General features: G+C 35.5%; 1 protein-coding gene across 4 annotated transcripts in view; it reads right to left on the reverse strand.

Annotated features, from left to right (window-relative positions):
• The window catches only part of MAPK10 (mitogen-activated protein kinase 10), a 340,107-nt gene that overhangs the window by 86,831 nt on the left and 235,239 nt on the right, over positions 1-18,037 (reverse strand). For all 4 annotated transcript variants that reach the window (XM_037163882.2, XM_053666317.1, XM_053666318.1 and 1 more), the window contains 4 exons: positions 16,784-16,913; positions 4,108-4,166; positions 3,154-3,292; positions 2,466-2,631 (listed from right to left, as the gene is read on the reverse strand). In XM_037163882.2, coding sequence (XP_037019777.1) covers positions 2,466-2,631; positions 3,154-3,292; positions 4,108-4,166; positions 16,784-16,913 — 494 coding nt within the window. The remainder of the gene's footprint in view (positions 1-2,465; positions 2,632-3,153; positions 3,293-4,107; positions 4,167-16,783; positions 16,914-18,037) is intronic.

The following is an 18,037-nucleotide window of genomic DNA, read 5'->3' on the forward strand; positions in this document are numbered from 1 at the left end:
ACCAGCTCTATAATACTACATAACTAATGTCTAGCATAAGAGCTCAAATAAATTTTAAAAAATTACTTTATGGGTACTTTATGCCTTAGATAGCCTCTTTAGTTCCATGAAATGTTTGCATGGAAAAGCAACAACTAAACCAACAGCATCTTTATCAATCTGTATGGGTGGCACTTCCGTTTTATACTCTACTCAGTTACACGGAATAGGGGAAAGAGATCTTTTTTTGTACTTGTAGTCAAATTCAAGCAACTATGAAGTGGCTGAAACTATAGTTTCAAGACAGAAATATTCAAATCCCTGGTTTCAGGACTTAGTTTTTTCCCCCAAAAGTAATTTTTATTAATAAATACCAGTTTTAGCTTCTCTTTGAAATATTTCAAAAAAATATGAGATTAATTAGCACATTTAAAAGAGTCACTGGAAGTAAAAAAAAAGGTGTTAAAGATATTTTAAAATTATTATATATGTATACTTATTTTTGATTTGTCATATTTGTTAACCTAACATGCTTCACCTTCTCTTCCCAATTTTTCCCCTCTTCCAGCTAGCTTTTAGTAAGGACAAAGGGAAGTTGAGGGCAAAATCATTAGGCTGAAACGCTCCATGGGGAAGGAAGGCAGGGTTAGGTGCACAGGTTAGCTGGACATGCCTGAAGTGGAAGCAAGCGGGTTTTTCTGCATGATAACCTTCCTCTCACTCGTAAGTGGGAGAATAGCATAAGGGCACTAGGTGTGGTTTCTCCAGGGATCTAGAGATAAAAACAAAACAAAAACAAAAACTAAGGCAGTAACTTGCAACCCTTGCTAGTGAGGAAAGAAGGGATGAGATGAGATTATGCTTCATTTATGCAGCAAAGATCCTAAAAGTCGTAATAGGCAAATTCAGAGCTTCTGAGACCTCTGTAGATCCTTGAATTCTTGACCTTATAAATTGGTTTCCCTTTTACTTGATTTGATTTAAAAAAGACCTGTGAAGAATATATACTAATATCTGATTTTCCAAATAAGTGAGATGTAGTATTGCTTTGGGAAGAGGACTAGATTTACTTCTTCCAAGTCAAAAGGTAACAGACTTTTTCCATTGTCTACCAAAGTGAACCCGGCCTTCCTAGGAGCTGACTCTTTTTCTTCTTCTAAACAAATACATAGCCCTGACTGGTGTGGCTCAATTGGTTGGATGTCATCCTGCAAAGTGAAAGGTCACCAGTTTGATTCCTGGTCAGGGCACATGCCTCGAATGCGGGCTTGGTTCCTGATTGGGCAATGTATGGGAGGTAATTGGTTGATGTTTGTCTTTCAATCTTTCACATCAATGTTTCTCTCCCTTCTTCCCTCCCTTCCACCCTGTCTAAAAATAAATAAACAAAATCTTAAAAAATATACAAATGCACAAAGTATTGTCTTCTAATCTGGAAGTACACAAATTTTTTTTTAACTTTGGTGGTCAGGAAATTTTCATAAAAGTAACCTTTGGTACCTGCACATAAAAATGCAATGATAATTATTCTTATAGAACTTATAAAAAAGGAACTGCTAGGATTAAATAGAATAGAGTATAAAATAAGTATGAAAGTTATTGAGTACATATAAAAATCCTAATTTAAAACTACTTTAATTCCTAAACATGTTATTTTTAATATGCTGTATTATTTATTATAGATATTCTTTTCAATTCTTTTCAAAATAATATAGTATAATGTTTTCTGATAGGTACTTATAAATCATTCACTTTAATCAATAAAATTATATTGGAGTACATTTTGAATACTCTTTCTACCTTTTGTTTCAAAGTGTCCCTGAGTACTATATTTTCCTTATGAAAGCAGTGGTATAAAATATTTCTCTCTCCATGATTTTTGGAATTTATAAAAATTTACTAGGCAATTGCTACTCTAAATATTGTTTATAGAACAGTTTAAAGTAGTAAAGAAACTTTCATCCTACCTGAACAATTTGGATTATTCTAAATTGAGTATTCATTGTACATTTGTGAAGGTTCTAGTTCCAGGGATTTGTGGTGTATTTTTGTTTTTCTTTTCCTAGGCTTACAGCCATTTCTCTTAAGACATGACATAAAGCCAAATTGTTAGATGTAATAGATGGACACCTTTCTGTTTTTGTACTCGCTCTGAGCTGAGCAGCAACCTAAACAGCAATTTTTATCAGTATGTAAAGCATGTGTGCTCATCAGTATCCACTGACAGTGTAGTCAGACTCCATTGACAATTCTTTTTAGCTATAACATGTCAGTGCTCTTCTAGCAAAGCTTACTTCTCAGAAACACCGTTCACATTTTAAAAAAGTGATCCTCCCTTAGTAGTATTTAAAAAAAACTCTGAACATGAAAGCTGGCAGTCCTATTAAAAATATTCATATACATGAAAGAGAATGTTACTCTGGCTATCTGAACATGTACTCATTTCCTTTGCAGTCCCCGTGACTACTACTCAGAAGCATCCCTACCGTTCTCCTTGTAGCCCATTCCCAGGATGACCTCAGGGGCTCTGTAATAACGTGTCACCACATAAGGAGTCATCATGAAGCTTGTGCCTGCGGTCCTGGCCAGTCCAAAGTCGAGAATTTTCAATGTACAATCAGACTTGACCACAATGTTACTTGGTTTTAGATCCTGACAATAGGAAGAAGAGAAGGAATTCGAAGCCTTTAACATTTTTAAACCTGGAATTGTACTATCATTGTTACAATTTAGGCTCATCTTGGAAAGACTTTTTAGAAAAAAAATTTATTGTCATCAGTTAGCCTCCTCCTTTTGATAACATAAAACTTTCAGTTACATTTCATTTCTAGACCTGACAGGAGAGCAAACCAGGGCAGCTATCTTTACAGTGTCAGAAAGGAACTGCGTAAATGTACTGTCTTCTTTCAACTGCGTATGTGACTTCTACCAATCAAAGGGCTAGAAAACAAGAGGTTTCTCAGAAGCTGACTCTCAATGAGCTAACGTTAAACAAAATCAACCACAGTATAGCTAAGGTATCCTACACATGAGTGAACTATGTGCTAATTCTGTCATTACAGAAATGAGGGAGGACAATACATTTAAGCAAGCCCCTAATTAAAGGAAATCATCTACAGTTGGTTTCTCTTCTCTAAAGCATCTCAATCATAAATCTGTAGTAGGTGTTCTTACCCTGTGAATAATTCCAGCAGAGTGAAGGTGCTTGATGCCACACAACATTTGGTATAGAAGGTAAGACATCCGTTCATGGTCTAATTCCATCTGAATCACCTGACACAAGTTTGCATCCATCAGTTCCATTACTAAGTAACTGCAAGGTAAATCCAGTTTAGTTCCAGATCACCTGTGAATTGTTTCAAATAAGTCAGAATCCTCTCCTAAATCTGGAATTCTTCCTTACTTCCCAGCTCCACACTGGACTGAATGAAAAATATAAAAAGCTTCCAAGTTTTGTGTACATGCTTCGCGTGGTAACTCCACCACAGGTTGTCAATACAAGGAGCTTTTATTAGTGTGTGATTCCTGTTCATATATTTTCTACCTTCATCTTGTTCTCACTTTTCCCTGAATTTCCTGAAACTGTTTCTCAAGTACTAAGACTCTACAAATAAAAGAATATTCAATGTAGCATCTTCCATTAAATGTAACATATCTGTATTAAATAGGACAAGGTGTTTACTTCCTCTCCTCTGCTTATTGTCACTATACTTATAAGTAGATCATTCTTTTTACACAAAGTCAAAGGTACCACAAAAATAAAAATAAATATTAAAGATAATGATTATTTGTTCCTCTTTATTAATATTTCTTAAAATATATTGACTCATTCTAAAAATGTCACAGAATCAACAATAATAAAAACACATAATAAATAATAAATCTTTAGCTGAACCAAGAACATGGAATAACAAAGCACAAAGAACCAGAAGACCAGAAAGAAGCAGAGACATCTTTCTGGAAAATAACACCAGAAACAACCCCTGTCCTATCACTAGATCCTTTTCATCTACTGCCAGCTTTTACGTCCCTTTGATCTCTACAATGGATTTCATCTATTTGATTTTTGTCAATTTCCCTTGAGTTATTAGAGTGCTATGTTCTCCCTTCATGACTTTTGCTACTTACACATCTTGGAACTCCTCCAAAGTTTTCTGGGGTGTGAAGACATTTAATAAACTAATAATCTGTAAAAAGAGACAGTGGAAAGGGCAGAGGAAGGGGTAAAAGAAAAAAGGAGAGAATAAGTTATTTTAAAAGCATAGTTAGACTAGAATTTTTTCCAACTCAAAGTCACACACTAGTTCTATGATGGAAATGAAAAAGTTGAGAAAAATTCTAGAACTCTCTTAAACCATACAAAAATGTATTCAGAAAGGATGTATGATCTGTCTCCAGGTTAAAATAAAATTTTAAAGGTCAAATTCTTAAGCTTTTTAAGAGTCAGAGTAGACACATAATTTTGATATTTCTTTAAAGTATGGTTCTCCTTGGTAGAATATAAAGCTGAATGCAATTAAACAACAAAGAAGGAAAGCCATATAAAAAAGTGAGGTAGCAGTGAAACACCCTGCAAGACTTAGCAAGACCATCTTTTTCCTCTAAGTGAAAAGGATGGTGTTCTAATTCAAGGTGGTGCTCGAATACAAGATATGTTTTGTATTGTTACTTTAGTTTACTTTGCTTCTATTTCACACTCAAATATTATTTAAACTAATTTTCTAATGGTATGTGTGGGGAAAGATATATCTTGAATTGTATCAATAATAAAACTTAGTACAAAATGTAAAAAGTTATCGAAATTCTGTTTCTTCATTTTTTTTTGCTTCCAGCTTTATTTTATACATGAGATAGTAAAGAATTTTACCTTCTTGTATAAGTAAATAAAAAAAAAACCTTGTCATATTTCCAAATAGATTGTATACATAAATAACTCAAAGTGTTTTTTCAGCTAAATATTCTGTACTAATGTGCTTGTAGGATATAAAAATAAAAACTATAGATAATAATCTTCCACTCACAGTATAGATGCAACTATTTCACAAAAAAATTGGATAAGTACAACTTTAAAATTTATACATCTCTAAAACATGAATTAAATAATTTCTGTAAACTTCATAAGTGGTACAGAAACAAATGAAGTAATAAAAATAAAATTAAATTATTTAAACTTTCTGAGAAAAGCAGTCAATTATGAGGAATGTTTTTAGGCTTTAAGTAGTTTTCATTCTTTGAGGAATTATTAAGAAAAAATCATAATACCATCTAATATTTTCACTCAGATATATATATGCATATATGCCAATATATATACAGCAATGTCTGCAACATATCAAAATTCCAAGATCTTCTCTGTTAAAGCAGCCTTGTAGTATGAAATATGTATATAGAAATAAAATAGTTTAAAACTATTTTTAAAGCTTGTTATTAAAGTACCTTGTCATTCTGAACATAGTTATAGCCTGTTGGAAAACTGTTTAGGTGGTACATCTCTCAGTGGAACATAAAGTAAGTCTGGTTTTCTAGTATTTTATCAATCTTGGAACATAGTTCATTTTGCTATTTTTTGAACAAAACTGTCAGATACTAGGTATAGGACACACACACACACACACACACACACATATATATACAAAACATAATAGAGGCAATCTATATTAATCTAGAAAATAGTATTTTACTTTTAAATAAATCAGGTTTATTGTTTTGAAAGGGAAATTCCCCATCACTATATATTATTTTCCTTTTTCCAAAGCACTTTTACCTTCTTTGGCTTCCTTTTGAGGATTTATCCTCTGTTTTTTCTTTGTTCCCCTATGAACTCTGATTCCTCCTAATCAGTGATTTAAAATCTTGTCTTTAGAAACAGATCATTACATGTATTTTCATTTTTGTTGAACAGTTTCCAGGCAGGAATGTGATTTAGTTCCTCTGTTGCAGCATCTTAAAATGCACAGAGGTGAATCAATTTTACCATGGCCCCACAATCACACTGGCTACCACTTTCTAGAATTAGGTGTGCATTTTCTAAATTGATGTTCTTCTATGTTATTAAAATTTTATTTGGGATTACTTTCTTGTTTCACTTTACTTTCCACAGCATTAACAGAGTTTTGTGTTCTGACTGCTTTTACTTAATATTACAAGTACTAACAGGGGAAGTTAACTTACTTCCTCTCTGTTAACATGTCCTAGAAATGTATTTCCCAAAACTTATATACATATGTACACATATGTATATATCTAAACACACACAAAAAGTGGTAGCAGGTAGGATACCATTTATAAGTTACCATTTCAATACAGAGCCTCTCTTTTTTTGTCTTTACTTTTTAAAATCATTTTTATTGCTGTTCAATTACAGTTGTTTCCAATATCCTCCCATTAATCTCCCTTGCCCTACCAACTCCCACTTCCCACATTCAATCCTACCTCTCCCCCCGCCCTCCTTTGTTTCTGTCCATGGCTGTTTACACATGTTCCTTGACTTGGCCCTTCCCCTTCTTTCCCCCATTATCCCCTTCCCCACCATCACTGTCAGTTTATTCTTTATATCCATGTTTCTGGTTCTATTTTGTTTGTTTTGTTGATTAGGTTCCACTTATAGGTGATATCATATGGTATTTGTCTTTCACCACCTGGCTTATTTCCCTTAGCATAATGCTCTCCAGTTCCGTCCGTGCTGTCTCAAAGGGTATAAGCTCCTTCTTTCTTTCTGCTGTGTAGTATTCCATTGTGTAAATGTACCACAGTTTTATTATCCACTCATCTGCTGCTGGGCGCTTAGGTTGGTTCCACCACTTGGCAGTGTTATTGTAAATAACATTGCTATGAACATTGGGGTGCATAGGTCTTCTGTACTGGTGTTTCAGGATATTTACAATATAATCCCAGTGGTGGAATTGCCAGGTCAAAAGGCAGTTCCATTTTTAGTTTTCTAAGGAAATTTCATACTGTTTTCCACAGTGGCTGTACCAGTCTGCATTCCCACCAACAGTGTACTACTGTTTCCTTTTCTCCACAACCTCACTACCATTCATTTGTTGATTTGTTAATGATGGCCATTCTGACCGGTGTGAGGTAGTATTTCATTGTGGTTTTAATTTGCATCTCTCTGATGACCAGCAATGCTGAGCATTCTTTCATATGTCTCTGGGCCCTCTGTATGTCCTCTTTGGAGAGGTACCCATTCAGGTATTTTGCTCATTTTTTACTTGGATTGTTTGTTTTCCTGGTGTGGAGTCATGTGAGTTCTTTATATATTTTGGAGATCAAACCCTAGTCTGAGGTATCTTTGGCAAATATATTTTCCCATACAATTGGTTCTCTTTTCATGTTGCTGATGTTTTCTACAGACATGTAGAAACTTTTTAATTTGATATAGATCTATTTGTTTATTCTTTCCTTTATGTCCCTTGCTCTAGGAGACATATCAGTGAAAAAAGTGCTGAGCGGAATATCTGAAATTTTCCTGCCTATGTTTTCCTCTAGAACTTTTATGGTGTCACAACTTATATGTAAGGCTTTTACCCATTTTTAGTTTATTTTTGTGTATGGTGTAAGTTGGTGATCGAGTTTCTTTTTTTTGTTGTTTTTTGCATACAGTTGTCCAGACCTACCAACACCATTTGTTGAAGAGTCTATTTCTACTCCATTTTTTGGCTCCTGACCACTTTGTCAAATATTAATTGATCACAGAGACTTGGGTTTATTCCCTGGCTCTCTATTGTATTCCACCGATCTGTGTGCTTGTTCTTATGTCAATATCAGACTGTTTTGACTATAGTGACATTGTAATATAGTTTGATATGAGGAATGTGATCCCTCCTACTTTGTTCTTCTTTCTCAAAATTGCTGAGGCTATTTTAGGTCATTTATGGTTCCATGTAAATTTTTTAAATGTTTGTTCTATATCTGTGAAATATGTCATTGGTATTTTAATATAGATTGCATTGAATCTATTCATTGCTTTGGGTAGTGTGGACATTTTGAAGATGTTAATTCTGCCAATCAATGAACACGGTATATGGTTTATTTATTTGTGTCTTAATTTCTCTCTTTGGTGTTGTGTAGTTTCCTGAGTACAGGTCTTTTACCTTCTTGGTTAAATTTATTTCTAAGTACATAATTTTTCTTGTTGTTAGAGCAAATGGGATTTTTCCCCTAATTCTGTTTTTTATATCTTGTTTTTGTTGTATAAAAGTGCCTTCAATTTCTGAATATTGACTTTGTATCCTGCTGTTTTGGCAAATTCACTTATCAGGTTGAGTAGTTTTTTGATGGAGTCTACAGGATTTTCTATGCACACTATCATATCATCTGCAAACAAATGATAGTTTGCTTCTTTCTTTTGAACTACGATGCCTTTTTTCCTTTTTCTTATCTGATCACTGTGGCTAGAATATTCTACTATGTTGAATGGAAGTGGTAAATGTGGACACCCTTGTCTTGTTTCTGATCTTATTGGGAAAACTTTAAGTTTTTGCCCATTGAATATGATGTTGGCTGTAGTTTTCTCACATATGACCTTTGTTATGTTGAATTATGCTCCCTCTACTCCCACTTTGCTGAGTGTTTTTGTCATAAATGTGTGCTGTACCTTATCATAAGCTTTGTTTTTTACATCTATTGATATGATCATGTGATTTTTGTCTCTCTGTTTATGTGATATTTATTTGTGAATATTACACCATCCTTGCATCCCTGGAGTGAATCCTACTTGATCATGGTGTACGATCTTTTTAACATATTGCTGGATGCAGTTTGGCAATATTTTGTTGAGGATTTTATCATCTATGATGATCATCAATATTGGCCTATAGTTTTCTTTCTTTGTTGTGTCTTAATCTGGTTTTGGGTTTAGGATGATACTGTCCTCATAAGAAGAGTTTGGGAGTCTTCCTTCTTCTAGGATTTTTTGGAGTAGTCTGAGGATAGTGGTTAACTCTTCCTTAAATGCTTTGTAAAATTCTCCTGTGAAACCATCTGGTCCAGCTCTTTTGTTTGCTGGGAGTTTTTAATTACTGCTTTAATTTCACAAGCTGTTATCAGTCTGTTCAGACTTTCTTCTGCTTCTTTATTCACTTTTGGAAGACTATATTTTTCTAGACATTTGTCCATTTCATTTATGTTTTCAATTTCTTGGCATATATATAGTTCTTTGTAGTAATTTCTCATAATCCTTTGTATTTCTGTGGTATCAGTTGTAATCTCTCCTTTCATTTCTGATTTTGTTTATTCAGGTTCTCTTTTTTTTCTTAATGAGCCTGGTTAAAGAATTGTCCATTTTCTGTTTATTATTTTTTTAAGATTTTATTTATTTATTTTTAGGGAGGGGGAAGGAAGAAAGGAACAGAGGAAGAGAAACACTAGTGTGTGGTTGCCTCTCACATGCTCCACATTAGGGACCTGGACTGCTATCCAGGCATGTGCCCTGACTGGGAATTGAACCAGTGACCCTTTGGTTCAGAGGCCAGCACTCAATCCACTGAGCTATACCAGCCAGGGAGAATTTTCTTTATTTTTTCAAAATATTGGCTACTGGATTTATTGATCCTTCATATTGTTCATTTAGTCTCTACATCATTTAATCTGCTCTGATCTTGGTTATTTCCCTCCTTCTACTCACTCTGGGCTGTCTTCATTGTTGTTCCTCCAGTTCTTGTAGATGTAGGGTTAGGTCATTTATTTGAAATGTTTCTATCTTTTTTAGGTAGGCCTGTATTGCTATGAATTTCCCTCTGAGGGCTGCCTTCACTTTGTCCCATAAGTTTTGGACTGTTGTGAGTTCATTTTGTTTGTTTCTAGAAAATTTTTGATTTTTTTTTCTTGATCTCATTATTAACTCATTCACTGTTTAATAGCATACTATTTAATCTCCATGAAGCTGAGTGTTTTTGAGTTTTTTCCTTGAGGTTGGCTTCTAGTTTCAGGCCCTTGTGGTCCAAGAAAATGATTGATATGATTTCAATTTTCTTGAATTTGTCAAGGCTTGTTTTGTGGTCTATCATTGAAAATGTTCCATGTGCATTTGAAAAGAATGCCTATTTTGCTTTTTGGGGAAGAAGGACTCTCTCTCTCTCTCTCTCTCTCTCTCTCTCTCTCTATATATATATATATATAAATATATACATATATATGAGTTAATTCCATTTTATCTAGGCCATTGTTCAGTGCATAATGTTTGTTGATATTTTGTTTGGAAGATCTATCCATTTTTGACAGTAGAGTGTTGAAATCCCGTAGTAAAATTGTGTTACTGCCTATATCTTTCTTGAAGTCCCCCAATATTTCCTTATATATTTGGGTGCTCCTACATTGGGTACATATATGTTAACAATGTTTATGTCTTCTTGATGGATTCTTCCCTTGAGTATTATGAAGTGAATTTCTGTGTTCCTTTTTATGGCTTTTGTTTTCAAGTATATTTTGTTGAATATACAAATTGCTACCCCAGGTTTTTTTTTCCTGTCCCTTTGCTTGGAATATTGCTTTCCAACACTTCATTTTCAATCTGTTAGGTCTTTTGTTCTGAGGTGGTTCTCTTGTAGGCAGCCTATGTGTGGGTCATATGTTCTCAGCCATTCAGCTATCCTATGTATGCCTTTTGATTGGAGCATTTAAGCCATTTATATTTAATGTTATTATTGATAAGTGCTTATTCATTGCCTTTTCCCCCCTTTGTACATAAGTTCTACTCTCACTCTTTTTCTTTATCTTTTAAAAATATATTTTATTGATTATGCCATTACAGTTGTACTATTCCCCCCTTCATTCCCCTCCACCCAGCACACCCCTCCCCTACCATTCTCCCCCTTTTCATTTATGTCCATGTGTCACAAGTTCTTTAGATTCTACATTTCCCATACTATCCTTGCCCTTCCCCCTGTCTATTTTCTACCTACCATCTATGCTACTTATTCTCTGTACCTTCTCCTCCTCTCTCCTCCTCCCACTCCCCTGTTGCTAACCCTCCAAGTGATCTTCATTTCTGTGGTTCCACTTCTGATCTAGCTGTCCCTTTAGTTTGCTTTTGTTTTAGGTGTGGCTGTTAATTACTGTGAGTTTGCTGTCCTTTCACTGTTCATCTTTTTTATCTTCTTTTTCTTAGATAAGTCCCTTTAACATTTCATATAATAAGGGCTTGGTGATGATGAACTCCTTGAACTTGACCTTATCTGAGAAGCACTTTATCTGCCCTTCCATTCCAAATGAAAGCTTTGCTGGATAGAGCAATCTTGGTTGTAGGTCTTTGGTTTTCATGACTTGGAATACCTCTTTCCAGCCCCTTCTTGCCTGTAAGGTCTCTTTTGAGAAATCTGCTGACAGTCTGATGAAAACTCCTTTGTAGGTGACTGTCCCCTTATCTCTTGCTGCTTCTAGGATCCTCTCCTTCATTTTAATCTCGGCTAATATAATTATGATGTGCCTTGGTGTGTTCCTTCTTGGGTCCAACTTCTTTGGGACTCTGTGAGCTTCATCTTCTTAAAGCAGTGTCTTTAGCATATCTTGCAATGCTAGGTTGGTGGAGGTGTATTGTTTTAGACTTCTTTTGTCTTGGAAAATTCTTATCTCATCTTCCATTTTAAATGAGAGCTTCACTGGGTACAGCAGTAGTGGGTGCAGGCATCTGCTTTTCTTGAAAGCATTACTTGAAATGTTTCTTGCCATTCCCTCGTGGCTTTTAGTTTCTGTTAAGCAGTCAGCTGTTAGCCTTATCAGAGAGCCCTTGTATGTTACTTTCTGTTTCTCCCTTGCTGCCTTTAAGATTCTCTCTTTGTTTTTGAATTTTGCCCATTTTAATTATAATGTCTTGGCATAGGCCTCTTGGGTTCATTTTGATTGGGAGCTCCTGTGCTTCCTGGACTTGTTTGACTTTTTCTCCCAGCAAGTTAGGGAAGTTTTCAGTCATTACTTTTTGAAACAGGTTGCTATCCTTTGCTCTTCTTCTCCTTCTGGTATCCCTAGTATACAGATATTATCACATTTTATGTTGTCCTGCAGTTCCCTTAAACCTTCTTCATTCTATTTGAGTGTGTTTTTTCTTTTCTTGTTCTTTCTGGGAATTTTTTTCTACCTTTTTCTCCAGCTCACTAATTAGGTCCTCTCCTTTTTCTAGTTTGTTTTTGATTCCTTCTACTGTTTTCTTCAAGTCAGAAATTGTATTCTTCATTTACTCTTGGCTGTTTTTGGTAGTTTCTATGTACTTTTTTATGCTGATCCAGTTTTCAGTAAGTTCCTTGTAGCTTTTTGTAATTCTCGCTGAGCTCATTGAGCTCCCTTATAACCATCATTTTGAACTCAATATCTGGTAGTTGACTTGCCTCTATTTCATTCAGCATTCTTTCTGAGGATTCCTCCTCTCCTTTCAACTGGGGGTTATTTCTTTGCCCTCACATTCTTTATGAGATTCTTCTTCTTTGCGGAAACAAAGAAGAAACAGAAACATAGAAATGGAGATCACATGGAGGGTTAGCAACAGGGGGGTGAAGAGGAGGAGGAGGAGGGGGAGGAGGAGAAGGTGGGACAAGGTACAGAGAATAAGTAGCATAGACAATAGGTAGAAAATAGGGAGAGGGCAAGAATAGTATGGGAAATGTAGAATCTAAAGAACTTGTGACACATGGACATAAACTAAAGTGGGGGCAATGGTGGGGGAGGGGTGTGCTGTGTGGAGGGGAATGAAGGGGGGAATAGTACAACTGTAATGACATAATCAATAAAATATATATATATATATATATATTTTTTATTTTGAATTGTTTATGCTGTTACAGTTGTTCTATTCCCCCCTTCATTCCCCTCCACCCTGCCCCCCCAACCCCCCGATTACCCCCCCTTTAGCTTATGTCCATGTGTCTCAAGTCCTTTAGGTTCTGTATTTCCCATACTATTCTTGCCCCCCCCCATCTATTTTCTATCTACTGTCTATGCTACTTGTTTTCTGTACCTTCTCTCCCCGTCTTCTACTCCCACTCCCCTGTTGCTAACCCTACTTGAGCTCTTCATTTCTATGTTTCCACTCCTGATCTAGCTGTCCTTTTAGTTTGCTTTCGTTTTAGGTGTGGTTGTTGATAACTGTGAGCTTGTTGTCCTTTCACTGTTCATGTTTCTTTAACTTCTTTTTCTTAGATAAGTCCCTTTAACATTTCATATAATAAGGGCTTGGTGATGATGAACTCCTTGAATTTGGTCTTATCTGAGAAGCACCTTATCTGTCCTTCCGTTCTAAATGAAAGTTTTGCTGGGTAGAGCAATCTTGGTTGTAGGTCTTTAGTTTTCATGACTTGGAATATTTCTTTCTCATTTCCATTTATGATTTAAATTTTACTTTCTCTCTTTTTTAAAAAATATATTTTAGCTGGGCTAAAATATATTTTTTAAAAAAGAGAGAAAGTAAAATTTAAATCATAAATGGAAATGAGAATGAAGAGAGAGGGATGGAGTAAGAGAAGGGAAGTGTATAGTATTAGGTTTTAATCACAATTTAAATAAAATAAAGTGAGAGAGAGAAAGAAGGAATACAAAGTAAATAAATAATTAAAAAATAGGAACCAAATTGAAGAGAAAGATCCACCATAGCACTATGTAGAACAAATGAGCTAAAATTAGTAAAAGTAGGATGGGAATAAGAGGGGGGAAAAGAAAGAAAGAAAGAAAGAAAGAAAGAAAGAAAGAAAGAAAGAAAGAAAGAAAGAAAGAAAGAAAGAAAGAAATGTTATAGAGATGTCTAGAGGAATGAAAAGTGATTTTGTGATGATAGAAGGAGAGGTAATCCTAAGAGTAAAGAAAGAAAACCAGGCTAAGACAGGAAAAAGTTAAAATCTGAGATGAAAACAAAAGGGAAAAAGTAAAAAAGAAAGAAAAAACACAGAATAATGAAGAGAAAAATAGAAGAAAGGCCAAGATGGGGCAAAATTAAAATCTGAGATAAAAAAAAAAAAGTAGGGGAGGGAATGATAAAATTTGAGATGTGAAATACAAATTAGTGAAGATCTAGAGATAAAATTGAAAAAATGCAACAATTTCCCTGTCTACAACCAAGATTGCTGAAGATACAGATAGGACACAGGTATTTAAGAGCAGAAAAATGAATGAGAGCTGATCACTGACACAAAAAAATGGTTTTGAGAGGCTAGACTTAGGAGAAATAGTGACAGTACAAAATGGAAATAAGTTGCAGCAAGAGAAAAAACAAAATTTAAAACAAATATAATGAAGAAAGAAGAAGGTAGAGATGAGGTAAGAGAAGGGAGGGGCAAAATATGTGAATTGAAATAACCTATAGTAAAAAAATCTAGTGATAATATACACAAACATGAAGGACAAAAAAATGAATGAATGAAAAGCTATGCAGGAAAGAAAATATCCCAAATCATGGAGAAGGCCACAATGGATTTCATCTTAGTAGCATGTGGTATTTACCACTGTTTTTTTATTTCTGAATCTTATCATCTCTGGTGATGTCACATGGTGACCCCATCTGATCTTAGGCAGCCTGTTTAAGAATTCTGGGCATCTACTGTCTGTGGCTAACTTCTTCAATGGTTAATCTGGTCACTCTATAATCAGCAGCCAGGCTTAAGCACCATAGTGTGGGGCAGAATCCCCCCTGGGGTCTGGACTATTGCTTCCCCTCAAGGTGCTTCCCTTCGGAGAGGAGTGGTCTGACTGAGCAGGATGGCTGCTGCAGTTTGGGGGATGACTCAGCACCAGAATCTTGGGGGCTACTTTCTCAGCTCCTTCCCTAAAACCTCCATCCCCAATCTCTCTTCAAGTTTTCTAGTCTACTCTGCCCTATACCACCACTTTATCAGAGCCCAGGATAAGAGGCTGAAAATAAAAATTTGTTCATTGCCCCTTTAAATGGCTTTTTCCATCTCCAGCCATCCATCCCTGGCAGAGAGCAACCCTGCCAATTTTTGCAGCTGGATATTATCTGTGTACTTTTAGGCTGGGCATTCCAGCTTAGCATTTAGACCCCACACTTCTCAGGGGGGTCCAACTGGCCACTTAAATATCCCTCTGGCACTGATGCCTATGGGTGCCCAGCCAGCCCTCTTGCATCTCCACCGTACTCCCTACCAGTCACATGTGCTGAAGCTGATTCTCCTGTCTGCCCATAGTAATAAGGCTTCTCTCATGTTCTTGTTCTGTTGTTTGTTCCACATGATTTCTCTACAATTTAATTGTAATTCCATATTGGTCCTGGGGGGAAGTTAGTATGACTTCCACTCACTCCTTCGCCATCCTGGATCCCTGGAACTTCTTTTTATGTATCATAAATATGATCCTCCATATTTCACATAAATGTGAAGCCCCCATCAAGAATCGGGAGTATGATTCCCTCAAATTCCCAAGTAGGTGGGAATTTCTTCACAATCTATGTATTGCATTATAAGGGCTGGAAGGAAGATTAGGGAAATATAAGCATATGAAAACAAAATATCAAAATTTTCCATACAGTTGTTTCATTGCCCATGGTATTTCTCATTCTCTTTGCTATCATAAAAACAGATTGCATGAATCAGGTAGTTTATTTCACTCTTGCCTTTAGTTATACTAAAAGAAAAAACTGCTTCAGCAGAATGTTTGTTCTCAGGAATTATCCTTTCCATCATTTCCATGTTCCTCTTTAGAAGTACCCTGTTCCTTGCATAGCCAAATTAAATATGGGTATATATTTCATAAAATTTCCTTTTCTTAATGAGTCATTCCCTGTTCAACATATTTCAAAGAGTAACTCTATTCCATCTAACATGGACCAGAATTTTTTTATTTTCCTTCTATGCCTTGTTCTACTTAATAGCACTTACCGCTATTTGACATTCTATACTTTCACCTATCTGTTTTGTAGACCAAATTTCTCCACCATTAGAACATGAGCTCTGCATGAGCAGGAGTCTGTCTCTGTTATCTTCACTGCTCTGTTCTTAGTTAATATCTAGAATATCAAGATCTACATCTGGCACATTTCATTCATTCAACAAATATCTGTTAAATGACTGAACTAAAGTCATTGGAGTAGTATAATAAAGGAAAAGAAAAACAGTGTCTTTGGGCCCAGGTCCACATACTTGTATGTCAAATATCTTTCAACTAAACACTCATATATTTGCTTCTTCTGGTGTCACCGATACATGTGCCTTATGAGAAATTCACTTGTTTATAAACCTACCTTGATAATTTCATATATTCGGTGTGATATTCTTACTTAAAAAAACTTTGCAGGAAATTATGATAGCTATTGTTTCTACAGTTTTTATAATGATTTATAATGTATTTTATTATATATTTATATGTAATAAAGTATATGTACTAGATTAGTTCTAATATATTTATTAATAATAGTCATTACTGAAATAATCAATTATCTCCCATTCATCATTAGTAAGAAAAATGAAAATATAGAAAGATCTAGAGGCCTTCACCTATGGTTGAAGAAGCTTCTACTGTGGGTGCAGAAAGTCCTATAATGGTTGTACCTCCTGAGTTCTAATGAGAAATGTTCTTGATGATCCTGCTCTGAAGTGCTTTGCAAATATCTCCCTGCAAAGTTGCTCAACGCTACAAAAAACAAGTTGCCAAAGCACAGTGTGTACACTGAATGGTTGGAGACCACTGCCAGACAGAAAAGTACCGTGAGGACAATGAAATTAAATTTAGTATATGGGCAGGATAAACAACCTTAAGAGACAAAATATGCAAAATAAGGAAACCTTTTCCTACTCAAGTTGGCATAATAATTTTCTTGCTCTGATCTTACAAATTCACTCTACCCAGAGGTTTAAGGATAACAACTCACATTTTTATGGTTCACACACTTCATGAGGACCAGCTCCCGGTAAGCTCTCTTGGCATGTGTTTGGTTCTGAAATGGTCTGCTGAGCTTCTTAATGGCCACATTTCTGTCAAGGGCAGCATCATATGCAGCACTGCAGAGATTCAAGAACAATCCAGAATTAAGAAGAAAAGAGGCCTTAGAATTCCTGCCTATAGAACTAAGAATATGTGGGGGAAATATTACATTAGAACCTTAGATACCTTCTCTTCAGGTCACAGGTCAACAAGGCTGTGAATAAAAATATGAGTGATCAGTATAAAAACATTCTACTTGCAAGGTATAAATAAAAAAAGAAAGAAAGAAGAAGAATCTTGGCAAGAATACAGCATATAATTGCATCGGTGAGGACAAGAGAAGAAAAAAAGTGCTCAGCTTTCCCACTAGCCATGTGATTGTACGCAAGTTCTTTCATCTCTCTGGGCTTGAATTTCTCACTTAGTAATATGTGAGAGTTAGGTTTTCTCCAGCTCCATCATTCTTTGGTTATTTTAAGTGGACATTCATTCTTTCCCCATTCAAAGATACCAGTTGTTAAGGGGTGATGTTGATTGCCATGAAAGCACAGGTTGTTGGTTGATACTCAGAGTTCGCCCATTAACAACAACAAAACTCAAAATGGGAAACACAGAGGGATTTCAGAAGCATTAGTAATATTTATTGTTTAAATACAAACTTGGAAATGAATGCCACTTACTATTTGAGAATGATCATTTAGCATGCTTCAAAAAAGCAATGAACATGTGGCACTGTTTCTCCCATACTCCAACTCTGTGGGTCTGGGGAAAAAGTGAGTGTCTTCTTGCTGTTACACCCAGTGACTTACTCACAAAATGTTTTTTTTGTCCCTGCAACTCTGAGTTGTGCTAAATTATCTGAGTTACCAGGAAGGGTTGTGTTAGTTTCCAGGGATGACACAGCAACTAGTGCCCCCAATAATTAATCTATTGAATAGAAGTGACAATACCATTTAAGGTTAATGCCACTAAATTAAAAGACAAACAAAAAGGATTATTGTATTGTAAGATAATGATACCCTTATAGGATAAATTTGGACAAAGTCTTAGGGTCCTCTGATCTACGCCTCCATTCAATACTTATTCCTCTCCAAAATGTCTCCATCAAGAGTCTGACCAGTGTCTGCTTGAACATCTCCACAAACATGAATCCCTTTAACATTAAAGTGGCTCCTTCTGTTGTTGGACTGCTTTGAGAGTT

This window comes from Artibeus jamaicensis, unplaced genomic scaffold, assembly GCF_021234435.1.
Source record: "Artibeus jamaicensis isolate MK-2021 breed Jamaican fruit bat unplaced genomic scaffold, CSHL_Jam_final contig_452, whole genome shotgun sequence".
Taxonomy (NCBI): Eukaryota; Metazoa; Chordata; class Mammalia; order Chiroptera; family Phyllostomidae; genus Artibeus; species Artibeus jamaicensis.